The sequence below is a fragment of the Oncorhynchus nerka genome, linkage group LG2, assembly GCF_034236695.1.
Source record: "Oncorhynchus nerka isolate Pitt River linkage group LG2, Oner_Uvic_2.0, whole genome shotgun sequence".
NCBI lineage: Eukaryota > Metazoa > Chordata > Actinopteri > Salmoniformes > Salmonidae > Oncorhynchus > Oncorhynchus nerka.
This window is the reverse complement of record NC_088397.1, coordinates 27,135,296-27,161,917: the sequence shown is the minus strand read 5'-3', so window position 1 is coordinate 27,161,917 and position 26,622 is coordinate 27,135,296. Positions and strand designations below refer to the sequence as shown.

The 26,622-nt window shown below is 46.2% G+C and overlaps 2 protein-coding genes across 3 annotated transcripts; both read right to left on the bottom strand.

Annotated features, from left to right (window-relative positions):
• Nucleotides 1-260: 260 nt before the first annotated feature.
• On the bottom strand, nt 261-3,482 carry LOC115145154 (uncharacterized protein C7orf57 homolog). Of its 2 annotated transcripts, none has more exons than XM_065025279.1 (8): nt 3,387-3,482; nt 2,981-3,047; nt 2,333-2,518; nt 1,811-1,898; nt 1,441-1,564; nt 986-1,074; nt 678-802; nt 261-407 (listed from the first exon to the last, which is right to left on the bottom strand). In XM_065025279.1, the coding sequence occupies exons 1-8, from the start codon at nt 3,480-3,482 to the stop codon at nt 352-354; spliced, it is 831 nt and encodes a 276-aa protein (XP_064881351.1). In that variant the 3' UTR covers nt 261-351. The 2 variants fall into 2 exon arrangements, with proteins under 2 accessions (XP_064881351.1, XP_029542348.2); XM_029686488.2 differs by having other exon boundaries at nt 678-778; nt 3,387-3,463.
• Nucleotides 3,483-4,367: 885 nt separating this feature from the next.
• LOC115133227 (four and a half LIM domains protein 2-like) lies at nt 4,368-12,025 on the bottom strand. The gene is made up of 6 exons (XM_029666235.2): nt 11,918-12,025; nt 8,374-8,561; nt 7,155-7,329; nt 6,443-6,612; nt 5,729-5,915; nt 4,368-4,955 (listed from the first exon to the last, which is right to left on the bottom strand). Exons 2-6 carry the CDS (start codon nt 8,527-8,529, stop codon nt 4,804-4,806), a joined length of 840 nt encoding a protein of 279 aa, XP_029522095.1. The 5' UTR covers nt 8,530-8,561; nt 11,918-12,025; the 3' UTR covers nt 4,368-4,803.
• Between the last annotated feature and the right edge of the window lie 14,597 nt (nt 12,026-26,622).

Below are 26,622 nucleotides of genomic sequence, written 5' to 3'. Positions count from 1 at the left end.
CAGCACCAAAACCATTTTTACACCACAAATAGAAACTCCAGTGTGCAGTACTGTTTCATAGTCACACAATTCATCCTCCAATTCAACAACGATAATATAAACATGACAAGCTGTGTCGGTGTTCTGAGAACAACATTACACGGAGTAAGAAACAAAAGACAATCAAATTAATAAATTAACAGAGATGGTACAGTTGCATAATTACAAAACATGACACTTGGGATGTACAGTAATGAGGGAAAGTGTGTCACTCAGAGAGAAGGGGGGACATACAGTAGAGTGAATGGCAGGTGTGAGTGTGTGTATCCACTGTTGTTTTCTACCCCAGATGGACCTCTTCTGTTCTCCTCCCTATTCCAGGTCTTCATCCTCAGGTGCGATGGTGCTCGTCTGTTCAGAGGTCACACCTGAAAGACACACACACACACACACACACAGGTTGGTCATATGTAATAATGGTAAACATTCAAAATGCATTAAATCCCGTAGTCAACCCATATGAGTCATGTTTGGCATTAGTCCAGAATTTCCATATGGTATGAAATAAACACTTGAATTTTTGATGAAAGATGGTTTGATTTAGCAGAATAAACATATGGTGCTGCTGCTATTTCCTCCAAAATATTTGTTGAGGAAAAGTCCATCAAAGACTATAAAGGCAAAGTAATTTGTCGTACTTGAGGAGTCATCCTCATTGGTGGACTTCTTCTCATCCTCTATGTAACCAAAGCTCAGCAGCTTGGACATGCTCACAGGAGCAGTTTTCTTCTCATGGGACCTGTCCATAGTAAAATCACTTTGACTGAGAGGTTGGAAATTCAATTGTGTTAGTGGTTATGTTGAATTTATAAGTTACAACATTATACAAATGAGATATTACACAGGTTATAAAAGGTTATACAAATATATCACATAGTGACACACACATATTTCAGCATGTTTGGTATTATTAAGCGTGAAGTGAAATTGAATTGCAGGCACTCACGTCTTCTTGTATTTGTTGACCTCCATATAACCACCTTGGTTTAGAGACATGTTCTCCATCTGGCTGGACGCATCAGTGACGGTGGGGTTCTGCACACAAGAATACACCCAGTTCAAACCAGTCAGTCAGGCCCAGTACAAGAATAGTCATTGTATGAAGTATACAAGCGCATGGAACACTTATAACAATGAAATGGGTGACCAAGTAAATACATGGGTGAAGATATGATGACCACACCAATATGGTTGGCAGTCAAACAAATTAAATGTTGTTACATTGCACTGGTGAAAAACAAGGCAAAGAATTTCAACAGAAGTCAACCACCCCAATCCCTTTCTGAACGCAACGACGGAGTCAACTCAAGAGATGAACTGATGGGAAACAATAAAGGGAGGATGGTAAATGATAACAACTGTGTCAGCGATGAGGGGGTTTGTTGGGGCCATTGAATTCACCTTCTCGTTATAGCTATCACTCTCCCTTTCCCAGGCTGAAATATCATCAGTACCGAAGGGAGCAGCTAGAGGTTGCCTTTTGCCGTATCCTTGACAATCATCAGGGGATGCTGCTTTACTTCCGCTGTAAAGCACAAAACCGAACCCTGGCTTGGACAACTAAAGATACACCACCACCAAGAGTCAAGATGTCACTTCCCATTCTAAACATGACCTGTTCATCTGTTTTCAAGACACATACAGACATGGCATGATGCAGAACGTTTGGTTAGGCCTGGCATATTGTTCCGTGGTCCCACTTTAGAAAATGAGACAATCCAATAATGTTTTCAAAAAACAGAACCAACAAACCAACGGGGGGGGTCCTTACCGCTGAGATTCAGCTGAGGACAGATCAGGTGAGTTGTAGGATTTATTAGGCCTAGCATCCTCCTTGTTGTCCTCGTGCCACAGTAAACCTATGGAGGACACATAACACAAGGTATTTCAAAGTAGGAAGTCATTCCCTTTCCTCTGGAAATTCAACGTGGGAATTCAACGCCTCTCCCCTATTTGACCTAGATATTGTGTGTGTATGTGTTGATATGTCGGGCTATGTATGTAGTTCTGTCCTTGAGCTGTTTTTGTCTATTAATGTCATGAATTATGTCATGTTTTATGTTTTGTGTGGAACCCCAGGAAGAGTAGCTGCGGCTTTCGCAACAGCTAATGGGGATCCTAATAAAATACCAAATACCATATATAGGGCAATTCACTATCATTTGAACTAGCTAATATTATTACAGCCACACTAATCTGTGTCCTATGAGGACATAGTAATGACCATGTACCGAAGTGTAAAGCGTGTATCTACTGTAAAGCAGTACAAAGCTATGGCACAAAACATTGTTACCCTTCTGTCCCCCTCCTTTGGCAAGTTTGACATAGTCAGAGTCGGAGTCAAATATTCCCACACGCCTTCCGCTGGTCCTGGCCTCAAGAGCACCCTCAGTGGCTTCCTGGCACAGCCCGGGGATCTGGGAAGTGGGTCCCGTAACCCCGTTGGAGGGAGCTTGGCCTGGGTAGCCTGTCTTCACGCCTGTAATAAAAATTATTAGGTTTTGAATGGGTGTTGTCTCCAGCACTTAAGCCTGCATTTACAGGCAGATGATGTAACTGCCCTGGCTGGCTAGAGAATTCATGGCCTAGATGTAAAAGCTTTATTGAGTGATATAGTGTAGCCTCCCTCTATGTAAGCATACGATAGCCTCTGCTAAGGTCTCGAAATTTGCAGCAAGGGAGGTAGCTAGTGCACTTGCCCCTGCAACCAGATGGTAACTGGTTCAAGCACCACCTCAGTCATTTCTCAATCGCTACATTTGGTCTTCCACCAGAGGGATAAATCCACACTCTCTCGGGTCTTTTTAGGAATACTCTGCTTAGAAGTCTGGCCCTTTATGACACAAGAGAGTTTGCTTAAATGCAAGGATACTGTATTAGTTGGCTCAGATGTCCAGTTAACTGACTACAGCCAGAGGCTAGAATACATTAGCTAGCTTACCACCAGGCTTGGTCCGTCTGTGGTTGGGAGCAGCACTCATTTTGGCTGATGATGATTCCAGAATTAGCTGACGGGGTAAAATAAAAAGACAAGATAGTTGCAACGTGAGTTAAAAATGCAAGATAAACTATGCTAACAGTTCTCGCTATATGTAAACCACACGACAATCGGGTATCCCCGTTTCAGACACAGAGGGGAGAGGCACACACAACCTTTGTTCAACGCTAGACAGTGGGATAGCATGCTTTAGCTAGCTAGCTAGCTTTACACAAAAGCCATCAAACGTGCACGACTCAATGTTAACATATGAACAACTAGCTAACAGGTTATCATATCATGTTGGTAATCGCACATAGAGTAATGCAATGTTCAGAGAGGAATTGTATGTTTAGAAAAGCTATCTTACACAATTCGTGTGCCGGTGGGAGTGGAGACCTCGATATGAATGGTTAGCTAATGCGTTTAGCATTTCCTGCTGCACATTCCATGTACATCCGGTCATGTGGTTGCATCTGTTATTTATAAAGAAAACACCCAAAACAGAAATATCCTAACAATATACATTACACATGTACATATATTTATTTATATTACAGTTACAATAAACCAATAGTTTGATTTCAATTTGAAGACGTTCGTGCCTTTTGGATTTGTAATACTGTAAGTTATTTGAATTTTCATTTATTACAGAAAATTGCAATTTTCTTCACTCAACACCAGCGCCATACATCTGTACAGGACCATGGACAGCAACCCCGAACAAGCTGCAGCGTCACCCTGAACCTTTTCAGCACCATGGACAGCTCATCCTACAACCCCACCTGAAGCATCCAGACCCTGACCAAGACATTTGAGAGATTGACGTACTGGAGGCAGCAATTAGGGATTTCCCCTCAGATAGGTCAGCTGCAAAGTCAAAATCGACTGTATTGTAAAAATTCATGAAAACAAAAATGCACTTTTTGGTCGTAATTTAAGGTTAGGGTTAGGCATTAAGGGTTAATTACTGTGTGGTTGTGCCAGCTAGTGACCACTCTGCAGAGCTGCCTCCAGAACAACATTCATGAAGAAATACACTAACCTGCAGCCAAGAGCCAGACAGATCCAGACCCTAGACCTTAGTCACTAATGTTCACATCCCATACCTCCTTTATGTGGTTTTGAGTGTTCAAGAGACCATGAGTCCATTTTCCCCTTATAGGGGTGCTTGTACCGCTAGATGGAGCCAGAGGTAAGCCATTCAGAACTATGGGGGGTTGTAAGGCCTGCTTCCCAAATGTCACCCCTATGGAGTGCACTACTTTTGACCAGAGCCTATGGGATTTATTGGTGTCTTTACAGATTTGGAACAAAATCAAATGTCAGAAAGATCATTCTATCAATGAAATGCCTTTTAAATACTTTATTTCACATTTAGAGTGCAGGTACATGTCATGTTATCATTCGATTTCACTGCTTTAATGAAAAGTACAACTCCTGTTATAGTTATTTGTCACGGATGATTATCCTAACATATACAACATAATACAATAGTTAAACATTTCAATGGTAACAAACCACAGACAAAGTTGTTATTTAGTTGAAAATACATCAAAATGGTATCTCTTTCTTAGAATCTAATGCAATTTGTGCTCATTCCATCAGACAACATATTGTATCAATCTGAGGCCAGTGCATGCAGAAAGGCCCTTTGGGTTAGTCTGAAGTGTATATTATTGAATAAATATATAATTCTAATAAATGAAATGTTAGTAGGAGCAGGACTATATTCTCTTGCATCTTTGCCTTCTCTGGCTTTGACGCTTCATCCTGGCACACAGCTTTTAGACTTCTTTGCCGCACTCGGGACACATGATCTCATCGCGGGCCATCAGAAAGCCCCTTCCCACCAGGGAGATGGAGCACTTCTTGCAGTTGAAGCAGTTGTTGTGCCACTGGCGCTCTTCAAACGAGATGTACTTGCTGCCACCCAGACCTGCACAAGCAAGACGAGACAGGCACAGAGAGGGAGGGATGGAGAAATTCCTTATAAATTACTCAACCCCCTTTTGCCCTCAGAACAGTCTCAATTTGCCGGGGCATGGACTCTACAAGGTGTCGAAAGCATTCCCAAGCAGATGTTGACCTACACTACCGTTCAAAAGTTTGGGGTCACTTTGAAATGTCCTTGTTTTTTAAAGCACATTTTTTTGTCCATTAAAATAACATCCAAATGATCAGAAATACATTCTTGATGCACACGGGAAACTGTTGGGCGTCAAAAACCCAGCAGCATTGCAGTTCATGACACATTCAAACCGGTGCAACTGGCACCTACGACCATACCCCGTTCAAAGGCACTTAAATCTTTTGTCTTGCCCATTCACCCTCTGAATGACACACATACACAATCTATGTCTCAATTGTCTAATTAAAAAAAAAATCATGTCTCCTCCCCTTCATTTACACTGATTGAAGTGGATTTAATGGGTGACATCAATAAGGGATCATAGCTTCCCCCTGGATTCATCTGGTCAGTCTGTCATAGAAAGAGCAGGTGTTCCTAATGTTTTGTCCACACAGTGTATAGTTAACTAATCATAGAAGGGTGGATTCTAACTTCCACTTATGTTGAACTTTCACTTTGTCTCCCATTGACATCCATGCATGACTAAGTGAATATCTGATATAAGTGGAAGTTATGATTGTTATGATTGGCTCCAGAGACTACAGATATGTGTGAAGATGAGCCAATGTGAGTGATCATACCACTGATAGGGGTGGTGCAGGAGGCACACTTCTTGGCATAGAGGTTGCAGAAGCAGTTCAGGCAGTAGGCAAAGTTGTCCCGAGAGGTGAACCGCTGGCCAGACAGCTGCTGCTTACAACCGGTGCACAGGAAGCAGTCCTTATGCCACGGCTGATCGTGATAGGTCACCCCGCCAGTGGTGATTGGCTACAGGAGATAGAAACAGGAAGTAACAAACTCAATCACCAATCAATAATTAGGTAACATCTATACCTGTGAAGGTATTTGACCATGGGAAAAAGAAGTACTGCATAATGCGGGTTCAGCTGAATTGAGTTGAACTTCTATTCATCACAATCTTTGTTTCGTGTGCACAAGGAACCAGTTTTAAATGCTGACAAAGAATGTTAATAAATGTGAATCTGGAGAGGAGCAATCCATTTTAACACAGAACTCTCCAAAAACGTACATTCTGATACATTACACTCCATTTCAGCCCACTACAGTGGGTTATATAGAGGTCCCGAGTGGCGCAGCGGTCTAAGGCACTGCATCTCAGTGCTAGAGGCATCACCACAGACACCCTAGTTCAAATCCAGACCGTATCACAACTGGCCATGATTGGGAGTCCCATAGGGCGGTGCACAATTGGCCCAGCGTCGTCTGGGTTTGGCCAGTGTAGGCCTTCATTATAAACTGACTTGCCTAGTTAAAAAACATTAAATATATATTACCTTCTTGCATTGGATACACTGCATGGCAAACTGCTTCTCGTAACAGGGCACGCAGTAGTTACTGTTCTCCTTATGGATGAAGTTCTTGGTGCCGATTGGTTGCTGGCAACGCTGGCAAGTGAAGCAGGTCTCATGCCAGCTGTTGCCCTTATGCTCCATCTTCTTGGATCCTGCAAACGAGAGGAGAAAAAGAAGGAGAGAGAGAAAGGGGAGGAAGCGGGGAGGGTGAAGAGCAGAGCGATAGAGAGGGGGAGAGAGAGAGGGAGTGAGAGAGAGTGAGAGAGAGCGAGAGAGAGAGAGGAAGTGAGAGGGAGAGAGAGAGAGAAACAGGAAAATCAGGTTACACACGGACTGATCTTCCAGTGTGACACATTGAATAATGATACCAGTAGTGGTACGTGAGCTGGCTCCACCAAACTGTGACAGACCATCCACTTTCCCGCTTGACTGCTGCAACGACATCATTCATTCCATAAACTCCTAACACAGGTCCTAGGAGGTAGAAACTTGGCATCCATGATTGCACCAAATAGACTTGCTCATAGCCAAATCCCACTCAAACCTCAACTCTGTTAGATGTCTGTCAAATCTGTCAACTCTTTCCCCTTCAGTAGTTTCCTTACCAGTACCAATAGATTGTGTACTGACCAAATCCAACTGAAAGCCCCATTCACTGACTTCCCCCCCTCTGTCAGGCCAGACATTTCCTTACCTGGCATGATGGTCTTCTTGCACTCGTGGCACTTGGAGGAGTACTCGTTGGAGTAGCACTCGGTGCAGAGCAGCTGGTCGTCCTTGGTGGAGAAGGGCTTGTCCACCAGGGAGCGGCTACACTTGAAGCACTGGAAGCAGTCGTCATGCCAGTGGCGGTCCTTGTAGGACAGGTCCTGAAGAAGGAGGACGGGACAGAGAGTCAGGGTCAGGTGTATCTCCATTCACCTCGGGGCCTCCTTTTCTGGGATAATGGACATCGGCATTTTGACTGAATCTAAGGCCAACCAGTCTGTTAAGATTACCATGCCCTGTGTTCTAGTGGTCTGCCATGGCAGTGACCTCAACTCAACTCCTATCTGCTGGAGGCGTGGTGACAATGGATGTGTGACAACATGTGCTTAATTAGCTACCAATTTAGATGAATGACTGAATAATAACTGAGATGGGAGCAGGGGTGGCAATCACAGCTATGGGTTAGATATAGTGAAAGAGGCCTAGGACGGATGACTGACTGGCTGCCACAGGGGACAGGGACATTCGGCACAGATGAGCCCCCCTCCAGGCCGATCCGGGGGGAAGTGACCGTCATCTCATCTGTGACACGAATGACCATGTAAAGTGACACTAATTGCTGAAAAAACACAGGGCCCTGTCAGAATGCGAACTTGGACGCCACAAGTTTCACGTTTTATGAGTTGTATGTACAGGATACACGTAGTATAGACTGTCCCACGAAATGCTTACTTGCAGGTTCCGTTATGCAGCAATGATAAGAAATAATAAAAGACAAGAATATGAACATAAAGTAAATGGCAGTAGAATATAATGAACAGTATATAAGTATAATACAGGAAGGCACCATTTATAGTCCAATGTTCACACGTGCATTGTGGAAGGGGAGATTGGTGTGTGTGTGTGTGTGTGTATGCATATCTGTGTGGGTGCATGTGTGCATGAGTGAGTGCATGTGTGCTGAGGTGCTGAGAGTCAGTGCATAGTGGTATGTCCTGTGTCCCTATAGGTCAATGACTGTGTCCGGTTCTGGTGTGTTTGTGTTTTAATTCCATCGACTCCTGTTCTAATTCTAAGTTCTGCTTAACACCTGGGTCATAGAAATAAAGTGAAAACTAATAGGAAGGAATACAACCTATCATGGAATAGCAAATGTGGGTACTGGTAAACTCTACACCACCACATTCAGGAAGTGGTCCACCTACCCTGCTGCTGCAGCCAATGGACTTCTTGCACTCTTCACAGGTGTTAGAGTACAGGTTCTCATAGCACTTCACACAGTAGGGGTTCTCTTCCCTGAGCACATACTTCCTCCCAAACAGGGACTCCTTGCAGTAATGGCAGTCGTAGCGTTCCGCCATTTTGGATCAAATCTCTCCCTTTGCTCTCTTGCCTGTAAAAGAGGACATAAACAGTCACCCAGTTTCTTCAAGTAAATTAGCATCACTGATTGGCGAATCCTAACTTCCATGCATTGATGTCAATGGGAGACTGAGTGAAGATTTGACTTACATTGAAGTTTTTCCCCTGACTGAAAAATTGGTATATATATATATATATTTTTTTTTAAAACTTTAGTTAATTTAGTACATATTTTCTTAACTACACTTTCTTAAAACTGTACTGCTGGTTAAGTTCTTGTAAGTAAGCATTTGATTTTGTGATGTATTTTAATAGTGGATTAGTCTCAATAACCATGAGACCACAAGGTCATTGTAATGTAATGACACAATGCACTAGACTATGGCATACAAGGCTTACTAACGTACTCATTTATCTGAAATAAAAGTATCCCTGTGGTTCAATCAATGGACCAAGACTAAAGTCACAATGACAACTTTGAGAATGAGGTCTGCGAGAGTAAATTGGTTACGCAATCAGCTGCTTTGGTGAGCTATCGCATCAGCTGAGAACACAGCTGTAGAGTAAGAGCTCCACATTTAAAGTGGTAGAATGTGGTAATCAGACAGAAATGTAAATGGTTCCCACTGGGCACACACTGGTTCAATGAAATGGCGTTGAACCAACATGGAATAGACGTTGAATTGACATCTATGCCTGGTGGATTGCCTCAAATGCTAATTGTATCAATGAATACTTATTTAAATGATAGGTGTACTCATACGGTTGAATTTTATATCGTGCATTTGGTCCAAAAATCCTAGCTGGTGTACAGTAAGAACAATACACAACAATGTATGCCTGTGCTAGTAAAACACAATGTGTAGCTCTGGGATACAGTGGAAAGATGACTCAAGCCTCTAAAGAAGGAGGAGAGAGAAAGGGTGGCATGCTGTGCCAAAGTCTGCTCTAGGCCCCGCAGCTGTCCTCTGTCTCCCCCTTAAGCAGCTGTCCTCTGTCTCCCCATTCAGCCCTGGCTAACCCCTGGTTATCCCTCTCATGATCCTTTGTGGGGACAGGAGATCCTCAGTGAGTTCCACTGTGTCCCCCCTCCGTCCTGGACAGACAGCCAGGCGCCTTGCAGAGATCATAGAGTTAGAATTAACTTTGCGGGTTCCGTCAAATTGCTGTGGTCCGGGGGACATTTGAGCAATTCTATTTCTATGGCGGCACCTTAATTGGAGAGGACGGGCTTGTGGTAATGGCTGGAGTGGAATGAGTAGAATAGTATCAAATACATAAAACACATGGGTTGATGCCATTCCATTTACTCCGTTCCAGTCGTTATCATCAGCCGTCCTCCTCTCAGCAGCCTCCTGTGGTAGCCACCCAGTAGTCCACAACACAACACTGCAGAGGAGCAGAGGTATGTCGTGATGCATTTCATTGCGTATCTCTTTCTTATAATAGGGAGCATACATTCCACAGGTTGTTTCTGGCAGAGGTTTACGACAGGAGTGGATATTTCTAGGCCTCTCTCCCTCTGTGCCTCCCCTGTCTTCGTCCTCTCTCTCCGTTTTGGAAGGGACCCGGATGATCCACGATCTCAGGATGACAAGATGAAGTATTTGGCGCAGCTGTTGGCCGGGGCAGGGAGGCGGTGTGCTGGCGTTGATGTCCATTACTTAATAAGAGGAGGTTAGAACAGAGCTACACACCTCCTCCTCCTCCTCTTTCTCCTTCTCCTCCTTCTCCTCCACACACACCACAACACTCAGCGTAACTCCTTCTCCTCCACAAATGGATTTGAGTGATTTTGTAATCAATATCGAAGTGACCCCTGAACAGAGACATGCACTTCACAAATACTAGGTTCCACAGTAGTATTTATGCTTGTTTTGCAGGTTAATTTGATCCGTCAAGGACAACTGAAGAACTTTGACCCCCAGTAGTCTAGAGAAACCACAGAATAGTGTTGAGTGGCAGATGCACATAGATCTATGTCATGATGTGTAGATACTTCCAATTTTCAGGATAAGACATGAGTATAGTTGGGATACACTGTCACATGCAGTAGCCTATAACAATCCAAATCTAATTCCGGCTGACTTCCTGTCCCATTGCCCTACCACAACAAAGACCTCAATTCATCCATTCCCAAATCAGAGTCATGCTCAAAACCGTTGGCAGGCGTTTAGTAGTAGTTCAGTCCCTTTTACGGCAGTACATGGATTCATACATTAAGACCAACGAGGTCTCATTTCCCCTCAATCTCCTGTCTAATTCAAGCTCTACAATGGATCACTATGATCATCGTTAGACTGTTACAGACCAAACATTGGTCTCTGGACCTCCATCTGTTGCCATAGCTCCTGTCTGCCATAATCTCATTGCAGGGCCATAGAGTATTACAGGGCATACAAATGGCCATGACACTACCATGACACCATGGCTAATAAAAGATCATGATGAGTGACTCCAGGGCCCCTACCATGGAAGGGCATCCCCACTCCAAAAAAAGGGGCCCTTCAGACAACTGCCCAGCCCACCCAAACCTCCATCTCCTTTCATCCAGCCACACTGCACTGATTCCTGCGTTCAGCCACTCTTTGTTTTCAAAGACTACTCTTCAGCTTTCAGTCCATCTCGCATCACTTCACATCGTAGCAAGTCAAAAAATGTGCAAAAGAGCACACCTTCCAGGCCTGTTTGGGGTACAATCGAAAATCTAAGAGGGTTGAGAGGTTGTGGCCTGATGTGGAAAGTCATCTGCTTGTATTCTATCTATGCTCTGCTATTGAATTATTCATTTGAAACTGTAGATAGCACTTTAAACTTTCAGAATCTGCAGGGGAGACCACTGCCAATGCCTTTTGAAACAAACTGCCAAATAGACATTTAAAATCATACCCACTGCGCACAGACGTCAATTCAACATAGATTCCATGTTGGTGCTACGTCATTTCTTTGAAATGACGTGGAAACAACGTTGATTCAACCAATGTGTGCCCAGTGGGTAGTTATTGATAGCTACTGATAGCTGTATTTATTAAAGTATTTGAAACTAATCTGAAACAAAATGTATCAAACAAACATCAGCCACCTAATTCCAAAATAAAAGGATGAGAGGGTTAGCTCTAAAGCATCGCAAAGTTTCACAAATCCAAAAAGCTCATTTGCTGCCAAAGAGAACCTACTCTAGCCTGAATAAGCATCTGCAGCTCAGCCTCAGCCGTGTGAGTGGCTACACGTTAGCAAGTGAGACAGAGAGCAGTGGAACAGATAGAAATCAACAAGCAGATGTCTAGAATAACCAAAGGAAGTGTACTAAAAAAGACAGAGCAGACCAGTCGTCAGTTACCAGAACAGCGGACCAGAGCCGGAGTAGAGAGAGAAGTGTCCTCCTACCTGTGAGTGCAGCAGCCTCAGCCTGTGTGTCTCTTGCTCGAGGAGTCAGTGCTGACAGAGAGTTGAGGGAGAAGACCAGTCCTAGTCTCTGCTTGATTGGTTTAAGAGCAGCAGTACTCAGGGACTGGGCAGTGGGGTGACTGGGGTGGGCCGGACCACTTGATCTGAGGCTATAAATACAACGTAACTACTGAGCTACACTGGAGCCAGAAGTTTACATCTCCCCACCATCAGACAGACAGTGGCCTTTTATGGCTTCACTGTATATTAGAGAGAGCATACTGTCACACAGATACATAGGCATGCACACACAAGCACACATACACCCACAAATACAAATGATTACACCTGATCAACCATCCCTTTCCTTCCCACGCACAATTATTATTAAAAAAATTATATAATAATTAAATGGCTGCTACATAAAATGCAGTAGGTCTAATGTTTCCAACAGATGACTTTCAGTAAGCTCACTTCATCTGTGGGCCTCTGGGATAAGGATTTGTGTTCCGCTCCTGTTACTCACACTCCGCTCAAAGAGAGGTTTGATATCCCCAATGGACACAATGGCCCTGACAGACAGACTGGAACAGGTTAAAATGACCTCAAAGAGGCCTCGTGTCGACCTGCGTATAACATTCTTGAGGAGGACATTACTGATTATTCTTGGTTCCCTGAGAAAACAGAACCTACACGCAACATGGCCCGGTGAGTTCACCGGGTCATGTAAGCTGAGGAGGGTCTTCAACTCCAGTCCTGAAAGGCTACTGGATGTGAACAGGCTGATGTTCAAAGCCAGCCCAATACTAACCTAACTGATTCAAACAGCCAAGGTCCAGACTGACTACCATGATTAGTTAATTAGTTGAACCAGATGATTTAGTGCCAGGGTGGAACCAAAGTCTGCACACACACAAGGAGAGACAGTTTCCAAAACAGGTGAGGGCTGATGATTTTGCTTGATAATTTATGCTGAACATCTCCTATCACAGTAAGCCTAACCCCCTCCCACATCCTCTATTATCTTAAAGTTGTGAATAGCAAGTGTTGATCTATTCTAGTCTGTGTTTCATTCCTAATGGATGATCATGAGACGACATAGTTTGCACATTTGTTCCCCGTCAAATGCGAGCTAGAATCATCCACACCAGGCTCCTCTTGTGTCTCATAGCAAATGGGTGTGATACTGTCTGATGGGAGGTGTAGAGTATGGAGGGTGTGATACTGTCTGATGGAAGGTGTAGAATATGGAGGGTGTGATACTGTCTGATAGGAGATGTAGAGTAGGGAGGGTGATACTATCTGATAGGAGGTGTAGAGTATGGAGGGTGTGATACTGTCTGATGGGAGGTGTAGAGTATGGAGGGTGTGATACTGTCTGATGGGAGGTGTAGAGTAGGGGGTGTGATACTGTCTGATGGGAGGTGTAGAGTAGGGAGGGTGTGATACTGTCTGATAGGAGGTGTAGAGTAGGGAGGGTGTGATACTGTCTGATGGGAGGTGTAGAGTAGGGAGGGTGTGATACTGTCTGGTTTACCAGCTCCAACGCCGGCTTCCACACCAGGTGCACCAGTTGCGAATAGCAAACCAACTGTGAGTATCAAGGGGGGTTATATACATTTTTTATTTTCCTACTGCAACGGTGACGGCACATAAAATGACACCTCACAATATCCTCACATTTACAGTAGGCTGCTATAACATTGTCATGGAATTAGAATACTAGCATGGACATGAACCTTCTTGTGATTGGTCAGCCATTTTGGTCAGGGAGTTGGTCAGCTATGGTTTGCCAGTGCTGTGATAAGATATTGTATAAAATAACTTAACAATTTTTCTGCACTGTATGTTTGTTAGCTATGGAACTCTGTTTGGTCTTTGTGTCAAAAAAGATACACATCAAATAACACTTTGATGTGTCAAAAAAGCTTGTTGACCAATCAGGACCTGAATATGACTGCACGTCACTTAATAATTGCACATACATACAATTTTTATGTAGTTATTACACATTGATTACACTGTCACTTGTATGTCATACATCACAGTGATTCACCAATATGTTTGCTATGAAGCTGGTAAAGTTGTCTTGCACCTGCTGCACGAGGCAGATAAACATTTCTCCAAGCTCTGGGACAGTGCTGGTTAGAAAAAAAGCTAGCAAGCTGTTGGATGCAAACAATGTTCTCCCCCAAAAACATAGCAAAACTATATAATCTGTTTCAGTAGCTATAGCTAGCTAGCTATGTGTCGTCTAAAAATCTAAAATACTCCTTATTTATAAGCCAGTTTTTGTATTGGTTGATGGTCGGACCTACTAGCCATGCTTACTTATAACGTTAGCTTGGCAACAGGGCTAGGTAGCTGGCTAGCTTGTTTAGTTCATTGTCTATCTAGCTAACTAGTTCTTTTCATGAACTATAGTTTGATTTCCATAGGAAAACAACAAGTGGCTGCCTAGCTAATACTTAGTCACATGGATTCCTAAATCATTGCTAGAATATTGAAAATGATAGCAGTTTCTGGTCATTGTTTTCAGGCTAGTTGCATTGGTGCTAGCAAGGTACCAAGTTAAAGCTTGCTAGCTACCCCAAAAGTTGCTAAAAACATATGTATCAAAGATATTTGTGAATGTCTTTGTCATACTGCAAACCAAAGTCAATGTAGGGAGTCAGGCTACCTCCCAGTTTCCAAACTGCCATCAATTTGACAAAATAAATGATTTATTATTCTGTTTTTTGATTAGCTAGGTTGAATCAGGTGCAGCTGCTTAGGATCTGGCTGGCAGGCAGAAGCAGCAGGATCACCATCCCTTCTCCGCTGCCTAATGCGATGGTCGCATGTCGGGAATAATGTTAAGACAACCTAGCAATTTTTTTTATCCTGCTCGTTTGATCCTGATCTTATTTCAGACTTTTCCCCCATTCGGTCAAACAAATGTCTTATTACCAAAGCGGTATTATAAACACATCATTGTGTGTGTGTGTGCTTATTTGCAGACCATTTTTATTTTTTATTCTTGCAGCTTTGATAGTACTACTGACAATAGTGGTGGCGCTTGCACATGCAAGGCATAACACCTGTATAAACTCTATTTATTACAGTATGTGATCATATTTTAGATTAACAATTATATTACAGAATTTCTGATATATCACATACCTTTTAATTTCCTACATAAGACAAATCTGTATTATGCCTCTAATGCCATTGATTCCAATTAAACTGGTTTGGATTTCTCCCTGACCAATGTGGCTGCCATTTTCAGCCCATTCTGGAACTTTAGGGGTTATGACATAGCCCCTCTAGTAATTTAATAGGATCTCTATGAACAGGAGTTAATCTGCTGTGTTTATTAGAGGAGAACAAGACTATGAAAATGATCAGAACTGTTTTTGTCGTTATGAATAGAAGTGTGTGTATATGCATACCTGTTTAGTCTTGGTGGAGCTTGTAACCAACCCCTCTCCTCCCTCTGTGTTGTTAGGTCAGCGTTGAGGTCCTGAAGAAGCGGGCAGAGCGCTTTGGCATGAATGTCTCCCCTGTTGCCAAAACGGTGAGCTGACTCATGACTACATGAAACTTGCATAGTAATTCAAATTACACAAGTATACAGGTAGGGTGGCCAATTACACAAGTATACAGGTAGGGTGGCCAACTGGCCCCAAGTACACAGTATACAGGTAGGGTGGCCAATTGGCCCCAATTACACAAGTATACAGGCAGGGTGGCCAAGTACACAATTACACATGTAGGGTGGCCAATTGGCTCCAATTACACATGTATACAGGTAGGGTGGCCAACTGGCCCCAAGTACACAGTATACAGGTAGGGTGGCCAACTGGCCCCAAGTACACAGTATACAGGTAGGGTGGCCAATTGGCCCCAAGTACACAAGTATAGAGGCAGGGTGGCCAAGTACACAATTACACATGTAGGGTGGCCAATTGGCTCCAATTACACATGTATACAGGTAGGGTGGCCAACTGGCCCCAAGTACACAGTATACAGGTAGGGTGGCCAATTGGCCCCAATTACACAAGTATACAGGCAGGGTGGCCAAGTACACAATTACACATGTAGGGTGGCCAATTGGCTCCAATTACACATGTATACAGGTAGGGTGGCCAACTGGCCCCAAGTACACAGTATACAGGTAGGGTGGCCAATTGGCCCCAAGTACACATGTATACAGGTAGGGTGGCCAATTGGCTCCAATTACACATGTATACAGGTAGGGTGGCCAACTGGCCCCAAGTACACAGTATACAGGTAGGGTGGCCAATTGGCCCCAATTACACAAGTATACAGGTAGGGTGGCCAATTGGCCCCAAGTGCACATGTATACAGGTAGGGTGGCCAATTGGCCCCAAGTACTCATGTATACAGGTAGGGTGGCCAATTGGCTCCAATTACAAAACAACAATGGTAATAATTTATTTGAAAGATAAATCTCTATTGATTAACTGGGTAAATCAAGATGTAGCCTAGGTCTATTCACAATACAGGTGAATGCATATTATTCAATAGGAGTGTTATGCACTTGAGTGAGGACCCAAAAGCGCTTTAACAAAAACAGAGTCCTTTAATGAAAACACAGGGAAGACATAGATCCTCTTCAGATGTAGATAATGGAAAAATAGACAACCCGCAGAGAGGGCGACAAATGAAACAAAAAGTCCTTCTGATAATTACAAAAGAGCCCCCTTCTTAGCAGCAGAGGAGAATAGCTGGGTTAGCGGCGACAGGCTGCAGGTCTCTCTGGGTAGGCGCGGGTCGTAGAGGAACAGTGGTACCTGATCTCACGTAGCATCAGATGAACTGGACACAGTACCAACGATAAGACAGTTAGCTGAGTACAGGATGCACTTGCCAGGCAGATTCCGACAGGACGGGACAAGGGTGAAGCAAACGAGACGATAGTTTGGTTCTGGCATGAGAAACTCAAACGAGAATCTGACAAAGAAAGAAGCAGGAACAGAGAGAGAAATAGAGACCTAATCAGAGGGAAAAAGGGAACAGGTGGGAAAAGGGTGAACGAGGTAGTAAGAGGAGATGAGGAACAGCTGGAGGAGGAGAGAAAGTACGACCCTGCCTCACACAGGAAGCGGCGCAGGTCCTAATCCAGGCACTTGTCATCTCCCGTCTGGATTACTGCAACTCGCTGTTGGCTGGGCTCCCTGCCTGTGCCATTAAACCCCTACAACTCATCCAGAACACCGCAGCCCGTCTGGTGTTCAACCTTCCCAAGTTCTCTCACGTCACCCCGCTCCTCCGCTCCCTCCACTGGCTTCCAGTTGAAGCTCGCATCCGCTACAAGACCATGGTGCTTGCCTACGGAGCTGTGAGGGGAACGGCACCTCAGTACCTCCAGGCTCTGATCAGGCCCTACACCCAAACAAGGGCACTGCGTTCATCCACCTCTGGCCTGCTCGCCTCCCTACCACTGAGGAAGTTCAGTTCCCGCTCAGCCCAGTCAAAACTGTTCGCTGCTCTGGCCCCCCAATGGTGGAACAAACTCCCTCACGACGCCAGGACAGCGGAGTCAATCACCACCTTCCGGAGACACCTGAAACCCCACCTCTTTCAGGAATACCTAGGATAGGATAAAGTAATCCTTCTCACCCCCTTAAAAGATTTAGATGCACGATTGTAAAGTGGCTGTTCCACTGGATGTCATAAGGTGAACGCACCAATTTGTAAGTCGCTCTGGATAAGAGCGTCTGCTAAATGACTTAAATGTAAAATGTAAATGTAGAGTATGGAGGGTGTGATACTGTCTGATGGAAGGTGTAGAGTAGGGAGGGTGTGATACTGTCTGATAGGAGGTGTAGAGTAGGGAGGGTGTGATACTATCTGATAGGAGATGTAGAGTATGGAGGGTGTGATACTGTCTGATGGGAGGTGTAGAGTATGGAGGGTGTGATACTGTCTGATGGAAGGTGTAGAGTATGGAGGGTGTGATACTGTCTGATGGAAGGTGTAGAGTATGGAGGGTGTGATACTGTCTGATAGGAGATGTAGAGTAGGGAGGGTGATACTATCTGATAGGAGGTGTAGAGTATGGAGGGTGTGATACTGTCTGATGGGAGGTGTAGAGTAGGGAGGGTGTGATACTGTCTGATGGGAGGTGTAGAGTAGGGGGTGTGATACTGTCTGATGGGAGGTGTAGAGTATGGAGGGTGTGATACTGTCTGATGGGAGGTGTAGAGTATGGAGGGTGTGATACTGTCTGATAGGAGGTGTAGAGTAGGGAGGGTGTGATACTGTCTGATGGGAGGTGTAGAGTATGGAGGGTGTGATACTGTCTGATGGAAGGTGTAGAGTAGGGAGGGTGTGATACTGTCTGATGGGAGGTGTAGAGTAGGGAGGGTGTGATACTGTCTGATGGGAGGTGTAGAGTATGGAGGGTGTGATACTGTCTGATGGGAGGTGTAGAGAAGGGGGTGTGATACTATCTGATAGGAGATGTAGAGTATGGAGGGTGTGATACTGTCTGATGGGAGGTGTAGAGAAGGGGGTGTGATACTGTCTGATGGGAGGTGTAGAGTAGGGGTGTGATACTATCTGATAGGAGGTGTAGAGTAGGGAGGGTGTGATACTGTCTGATGGGAGGTGTAGAGTAGGGAGGGTGTGATACTGTCTGATAGGAGGTGTAGAGTAGGGAGGGTGTGATACTATCTGATGGGAGGTGTAGAGTAGGGGGTGTGATACTGTCTGATGGGAGGTGTAGAGTAGGGGGTGTGATACTGTCTGATGGGAGGTGTAGAGAAGGGGGGTGTGATACTATCTGATAGGAGGTGTAGAGTATGGAGGGGTGTGATACTGTCTGATGGGAGGTGTAGAGTAGGGGGTGTGATACTGTCTGATGGGAGGTGTAGAGTAGGGGGTGTGATACTGTCTGATGGGAGGTGTAGAGTAGGGAGGGTGTGATACTGTCTGATAGGAGTCTGTGTAGAGTAGGGAGGGTGTGATACTGTCTGATGGGAGGTGTAGAGTAGGGGGTGTGATACTGTCTGATGGGAGGTGTAGAGTAGGGGGTGTGATACTGTCTGATGGGAGGTGTAGAGTAGGGAGGGTGTGATACTGTCTGATAGGAGGTGTAGAGTAGGGAGGGTGTGATACTGTCTGATGGGAGGTGTAGAGTAGGGAGGGTGTGATACTGTCTGATAGGAGATGTAGAGTATGGAGGGTGTGATACTGTCTGATGGAAGGTGTAGAGTAGGGAGGGTGTGATACTATCTGATAGGAGATGTAGAGTATGGAGGGTGTGATACTGTCTGATGGGAGGTGTAGAGTAGGGGGTGTGATACTGTCTGATGGGAGGTGTAGAGTATGGAGGGTGTGATACTGTCTGATGGGAGGTGTAGAGTATGGAGGGTGTGATACTGTCTGATAGGAGGTGTAGAGTAGGGAGGGTGTGATACTGTCTGATGGGAGGTGTAGAGTATGGAGGGTGTGATACTGTCTGATGGAAGGTGTAGAGTAGGGGGTGTGATACTGTCTGATGGGAGGTGTAGAGTATGGAGGGTGTGATACTGTCTGATGGGAGGTGTAGAGTATGGAGGGTGTGATACTGTCTGATAGGAGGTGTAGAGTAGGGAGGGTGTGATACTGTCTGATGGGAGGTGTAGAGTATGGAGGGTGTGATACTGTCTGATGGAAGGTGTAGAGTAGGGAGGGTGTGATACTGTCTGATGGGAGGTGTAGAGTAGGGAGGGTGTGATACTGTCTGATGGGAGGTGAAGAGTATGGAGGGTGTGATACTGTCTGATGGGAGGTGTAGAGAAGGGGGTGTGATACTATCTGATAGGAGATGTAGAGTATGGAGGGTGTGATACTGTCTGATGGGAGGTGTAGAGAAGGGGGTGTGATACTGTCTGATGGGAGGTGTAGAGTAGGGGGTGTGATACTATCTGATAGGAGGTGTAGAGTAGGGAGGGTGTGATACTGTCTGATGGGAGGTGTAGAGTAGGGAGGGTGTGATACTGTCTGATAGGAGGTGTAGAGTAGGGAGGGTGTGATACTATCTGATGGGAGGTGTAGAGTAGGGGGTGTGATACTGTCTGATGGGAGGTGTAGAGTAGGGAGGGTGTGATACTGTCTGATAGGAGGTGTAGAGTAGGGAGGGTGTGATACTGTCTGATGGGAGGTGTAGAGTAGGGGGTGTGATACTGTCTGATAGGAGGTGTAGAGTATGGAGGGTGTGATACTGTCTGATGGGAGGTGTAGAGTAGGGGGTGTGATACTGTCTGATGGGAGGTGTAGAGAAGGGGGTGTGATACTATCTGATAGGAGGTGTAGAGTATGGAGGGTGTGATACTGTCTGATGGGAGGTGTAGAGTAGGGGGTGTGATACTGTCTGATGGGAGGTGTAGAGTAGGGAGGGTGTGATACTGTCTGATAGGAGGTGTAGAGTAGGGAGGGTGTGATACTGTCTGATGGGAGGTGTAGAGTAGGGAGGGTGTGATACTGTCTGATAGGAGATGTAGAGTATGGAGGGTGTGATACTGTCTGATGGAAGGTGTAGAGTAGGGAGGGTGTGATACTGTCTGATGGAAGGTGTAGAGTATGGAGGGTGTGATACTGTCTGATGGAAGGTGTAGAGTATGGAGGGTGTGATACTGTCTGATAGGAGGTGTAGAGTAGGGAGGGTGTGATACTGTCTGATAGGAGATGTAGAGAAGGGAGGGTGTGATACTGTCTGATGGAAGGTGTAGAGTAGGGAGGGTGTGATACTATCTGATGGGAGGTGTAAAGTAGGGAGGGTGTGATACTATCTGATGGGAGGTGTAGAGTAGGGAGAGTGTGATACTGTCTGATAGGAGATGTAGAGTATGGAGGGTGTGATACTATCTGATAGGAGGTGTAGAGTAGGGAGGGTGTGATACTATCTGATGGGAGGTGTAGAGTAGGGAGAGTGTGATACTGTCTGATAGGAGATGTAGAGTATGGAGGGTGTGATACTATCTGATAGGAGGTGTAGTGTAGGGAGGGTGTGATACTATCTGATGGGAGGTGTAGAGTAGGGAGGGTGTGATACTGTCTGATGGGAGATGTAGAGTAGGGGGTGTGATACTGTCTGATGGGAGGTGTAGAGTAGGGGGTGTGATACTATCTGATAGGAGGTGTAGAGTAGGGAGGGTGTGATACTATCTGATAGGAGATGTAGAGTAGGGAGGGTGTGATACTATCTGATAGGAGGTGTAGAGTAGGGAGGGTGTGATACTATCTGATAGGAGGTGTAGAGTAGGGAGGGTGTGATACTGTCTGATAGGAGGTGTAGAGTAGGGAGGGTGTGATACTATCTGATAGGAGGCTTAGAGTAGGGGGTGTGATACTGTCTGATGGGAGGTGTAGAGTATGGAGGGTGTGATACTGTCTGATAGGAGGTGTAGAGTAGGGTGTGATACTGGGATGGGAGGTAGGGAGGGTGTGATACTGTCTGATGGAAGGTGTAGAGTAGGGAGGGTGTGATACTGTCTGATAGGAGGTGTAGAGTAGGGAGGGTGTGATACTATCTGATAGGAGGTGTAGAGTAGGGAGGGTGTGATACTATCTGATAGGAGGTGTAGAGTAGGGAGGGTGTGATACTGTCTGATAGGAGGTGTAGAGTAGGGAGGGTGTGATACTGTCTGATAGGAGGTGTAGAGTAGGGAGGGTGTGATACTGTCTGATAGGAGGTGTAGAGTAGGGAGGGTGTGATACTATCTGATAGGAGGCTTAGAGTAGGGGGTGTGATACTGTCTGATGGGAGGTGTAGAGTATGGAGGGTGTGATACTGTCTGATAGGAGGTGTAGAGTAGGGAGGGTGTGATACTGTCTGATAGGAGGCGTAGAGTATGGAGGGTGTGATACTATCTGATAGGAGGCGTAGAGTATGGAGGGTGTGATACTGTCTGATAGGAGGTGTAGAGTATGGAGGGTGTGATACTGTCTGATAGGAGGTGTAGAGTAGGGAGGGTGTGATACTGTCTGATAGGAGGTGTAGAGTAGGGAGGGTGTGATACTATCTGATAGGAGGTGTAGAGTATGGAGGGTGTGATACTGTCTGATGGAAGGTGTAGAGTAGGGAGGGTGTGATACTGTCTGATAGGAGATGTAGAGTATGGAGGGTGGTGGCACCGGGATCCTCATCTCTCCCAAGTGGTCATTCTCTCTTTCTCCCCTTACCCATCTGTCTATCGCCTCCTTTGAATTCCATGCTGTCACAGTTACCAGCCCTTTCAAGCTTAACATCCTTATCATTTATCGCCCTCCAGGTTCCCTCGGAGAGTTCATCAATGAGCTTGATGCCTTGATAAGCTCCTTTCCTGAGGACGGCTCACCTCTCACAGTTCTGGGCGACTTTAACCTCCCCACGTCTACCTTTGACTCATTCCTCTCTGCCTCCTTCTTTCCACTCCTCTCCTCTTTTGACCTCACCCTCTCACCTTCCCCCCCTACTCACAAGGCAGGAAATACGCTCGACCTCATCTTTACTAGATGCTGTTCTTCCACTAACCTCATTGCAACTCCCCTCCAAGTCTCCGACCACTACCTTGTATCCTTTTCCCTCTCGCTCTCATCCAACACTTCCCACACTGCCCCTACTCGGATGGTATCGCGCCGTCCCAACCTTCGCTCTCTCTCCCCGCTACTCTCTCCTCTTCCATCCTATCATCTCTTCCCTCTGCTCAAACCTTCTCCAACCTATCTCCTGATTCTGCCTCCTCAACCCTCCTCTCCTCCCTTTCTGCATCCTTTGACTCTCTATGTCCCCTATCCTCCAGGCCGGCTCGGTCCTCCCCTCCCGCTCCGTGGCTCGACGACTCATTGCGAGCTCACAGAACAGGGCTCCGGGCTGCCGAGCGGAAATGGAGGAAAACTCGCCTCCCTGCGGACCTGACATCCTTTCACTCCCTCCTCTCTACATTTTCCTCTTCTCTCTCTGCTGATAAAGCCACTTTCTACCACTCTAAATTCCAAGCATCTGCCTCTAACCCTAGGAAGCTCTTTGCAACCTTCTCCTCCCTCCTGAATCCTCCTCCCCCTCCCCCCCCTCCTCCCTCTCTGCAGATGACTTCGTCAACCATTTTGAAAAGAAGGTCGACGACATCCGATCCTCGTTTGCTAAGTCAAACGACACCGCTGGTTCTGCTCACACTGCCCTACCCTGTGCTCTGACCTCTTTCTCCCCTCTCTCTCCAGATGAAATCTTGCGTCTTGTGACGGCTGGCCACCCAACAACCTGCCCGCTTGACCCTATCCCCTCCTCTCTTCTCCAGACCATTTCCGGAGACCTTCTCCCTTACCTCACCTCGCTCATCAACTCATCCCTGACCGCTGGCTACGTCCCTTCCGTCTTCAAGAGAGCGAGAGTTGCACCCCTTCTGAAAAAACCTACACTCGATCCCTCCGATGTCAACAACTACAGACCAGTATCCCTTCTTTCTTTTCTCTCCAAAACTCTTGAACGTGCCGTCCTTGGCCAGCTCTCCCGCTATCTCTCTCAGAATGACCTTCTTGATCCAAATCAGTCAGGTTTCAAGACTAGTCATTCAACTGAGACTGCTCTTCTCTGTATCACGGAGGCGCTCCGCACTGCTAAAGCTAACTCTCTCTCCTCTGCTCTCATCCTTCTAGACCTATCGGCTGCCTTCGATACTGTGAACCATCAGATCCTCCTCTCCACCCTCTCCGAGTTGGGCATCTCCGGCGCGGCCCACGCTTGGATTGCGTCCTACCTGACAGGTCGCTCCTACCAGGTGGCGTGGCGAGAATCTGTCTCCTCACCACGCGCTCTCACCACTGGCGTCCCCCAGGGCTCTGTTCTAGGCCCTCTCCTATTCTCGCTATACACCAAGTCACTTGGCTCTGTCATAACCTCACATGGTCTCTCCTATCATTGCTATGCAGACGACACACAATTAATATTCTCCTTTCCCCCTTCTGATGACCAGGTGGCAAATCGCATCTCTGCATGTCTGGCAGACATATCAGTGTGGATGACGGATCACATTTACATTTAAGACATCATTTAAGTCATTTAGCAGACGCTCTTATCCAGAGCGACTTACAAATTGGTGCTTTCACCTCAAGCTGAACCTCGGCAAGACGGAGCTGCTCTTCCTCCCGGGGAAGGACTGCCCGTTCCATGATCTCGCCATCACGGTTGACAACTCCATTGTGTCCTCCTCCCAGAGCGCTAAGAACCTTGGCGTGATCCTGGACAACACCCTGTCGTTCTCAACTAACATCAAGGCGGTGGCCCGTTCCTGTAGGTTCATGCTCTACAACATCCGCAGAGTACGACCCTGCCTCACACAGGAAGCGGCGCAGGTCCTAATCCAGGCACTTGTCATCTCCCGTCTGGATTACTGCAACTCGCTGTTGGCTGGGCTCCCTGCCTGTGCCATTAAACCCCTACAACTCATCCAGAACGCCGCAGCCCGTCTGGTGTTCAACCTTCCCAAGTTCTCTCACGTCACCCCGCTCCTCCGCTCTCTCCACTGGCTTCCAGTTGAAGCTCGCATCCGCTACAAGACCATGGTGCTTGCCTACGGAGCTGTGAGGGGAACGGCACCTCAGTACCTCCAGGCTCTGATCAGGCCCTACACCCAAACAAGGGCACTGCGTTCATCCACCTCTGGCCTGCTCGCCTCCCTACCACTGAGGAAGTACAGTTCCCGCTCAGCCCAGTCAAAACTGTTCGCTGCTCTGGCCCCCAATGGTGGAACAAACTCCCTCACGACGCCAGGACAGCGGAGTCAATCACCACCTTCCGGAGACACCTGAAACCCCACCTCTTTAAGGAATACCTAGGATAGGATAAAGTAATCCCTCTCACCCCCCTTAAAAGATTTAGATGCACTACTGTTCCACTGGATGTCATAAGGTGAATGCACCAATTTGTAAGTCGCTCTGGATAAGAGCGTCTGCTAAATGACTTAAATGTAAATGTTAAATGTGATACTGTCTGATAGGAGATGTAGAGAAGGGGGTGTGATACTATCTGATAGGAGGCGTAGAGTAGGGAGGGTGTGATACTGTCTGATGGGAGGTGTAGAGTAGGGGGTGTGATACTGTCTGATAGGAGATGTAGAGAAGGGGGTGTGATACTATCTGATAGGAGGTGTAGAGTAGGGGGTGTGATACTATCTGATAGGAGGTGTAGAGTAGGGAGGGTGTGATACTGTCTGATAGGAGGTGTAGAGTAGGGAGGGTGTGATACTGTCTGATAGGAGATGTAGAGTAGGGGGTGTGATACTATCTGATAGGAGGCGTAGAGTAGGGGGTGTGATACTGTCTGATGGGAGGTGTAGAGTATGGAGGGTGTGATACTGTCTGATAGGAGGTGTAGAGTAGGGAGGGTGTGATACTGTCTGATGGGAGGTGTAGAGTATGGAGGGTGTGATACTGTCTGATGGGAGGTGTAGAGTATGGAGGGTGTGATACTATCTGATAGGAGGTGTAAAGTAGGGAGGGTGTGATACTGTCTGATGGGAGGTGTAGAGTAGGGGGTGTGATACTATCTGATAGGAGGTGTAGAGTAGGGAGGGTGTGATACTATCTGATAGGAGGTGTAGAGTAGGGAGGGTGTCATACTATCTGATGGGAGGTGTAGAGTAGGGGGTGTGATACTATCTGATAGGAGGTGTAGAGTAGGGAGGGTGTGATACTATCTGATAGGAGGTGTAGAGTAGGGAGGGTGTGATACTATCTGATAGGAGGCGTAGAGTAGGGAGGGTGTGATACTGTCTGATGGAAGGTGTAGAGTAGGGAGGGTGTGATACTGTCTGATAGGAGGTGTAGAGTAGGGAGGGTGTGATACTATCTGATAGGAGGTGTAGAGTAGGGAGGGTGTGATACTATCTGATAGGAGGTGTAGAGTAGGGAGGGTGTGATACTATCTGATAGGAGGTGTAGAGTAGGGAGGGTGTGATACTATCTGATAGGAGGCGTAGAGTAGGGAGGGTGTGATACTGTCTGATGGAAGGTGTAGAGTAGGGAGGGTGTGATACTGTCTGATAGGAGGTGTAGAGTAGGGAGGGTGTGATACTATCTGATAGGAGGTGTAGAGTAGGGAGGGTGTGATACTATCTGATAGGAGGTGTAGAGTAGGGAGGGTGTGATACTATCTGATAGGAGGTGTAGAGTAGGGAGGGTGTGATACTATCTGATAGGAGGCGTAGAGTAGGGAGGGTGTGATAATGTCTGATGGAAGGTGTAGAGTAGGGAGGGTGTGATACTGTCTGATAGGAGGTGTAGAGTAGGGAGGGTGTGATACTATCTGATAGGAGGTGTAGAGTAGGGAGGGTGTGATACTATCTGATAGGAGGTGTAGAGTAGGGAGGGTGTGATACTATCTGATAGGAGGTGTAGAGTAGGGAGGGTGTGATACTATCTGATAGGAGGTGTAGAGTAGGGAGGGTGTGATACTGTCTGATAGATGTAGAGTATGGAGGGTGTGATACTATCTGATAGGAGGTGTAGAGTATGGAGGGTGTGATACTATCTGATAGGAGGTGTAGAGTAGGGAGGGTGTGATACTATCTGATAGGAGGTGTAGAGTAGGGAGGGTGTGATACTATCTGATCGGAGGTGTAGAGTAGGGAGGGTGTGATACTGTCTGATAGGAGGTGTAGAGTAGGGAGGGTGTGATACTGTCTGATGGGAGGTGTAGAGTATGGAGGGTGTGATACTGTCTGATGGAAGGTGTAGAG

What these genes read in the sequence shown, in the direction of transcription:
- LOC115145154 (XM_065025279.1), bottom strand. Translation starts at nt 3,482, where the DNA reads ATGACCGGATGTACATGGAATGTGCAGCAGGAAATGCTAAACGCATTA. An exon ending in CCCACCGGCACACGAATTGT is followed by an intron (nt 3,048 to 3,386) that starts GTAAGATAGCTT and finishes TTACCCCGTCAG; the next exon opens with CTAATTCTGGAATCATCATC. An exon ending in TCCTCAGCTGAATCTCAGCG is followed by an intron (nt 1,565 to 1,810) that starts GTAAGGACCCCC and finishes TGTGCTTTACAG; the next exon opens with CGGAAGTAAAGCAGCATCCC.
- LOC115133227 (XM_029666235.2), bottom strand. Translation starts at nt 8,529, where the DNA reads ATGGCGGAACGCTACGACTGCCATTACTGCAAGGAGTCCCTGTTTGGG. An exon ending in CCATTGGCTGCAGCAGCAGG is followed by an intron (nt 7,330 to 8,373) that starts GTAGGTGGACCA and finishes CTCCTTCTTCAG; the next exon opens with GACCTGTCCTACAAGGACCG. An exon ending in AGTGTATCCAATGCAAGAAG is followed by an intron (nt 5,916 to 6,442) that starts GTAATATATATT and finishes TATCTCCTGTAG; the next exon opens with CCAATCACCACTGGCGGGGT.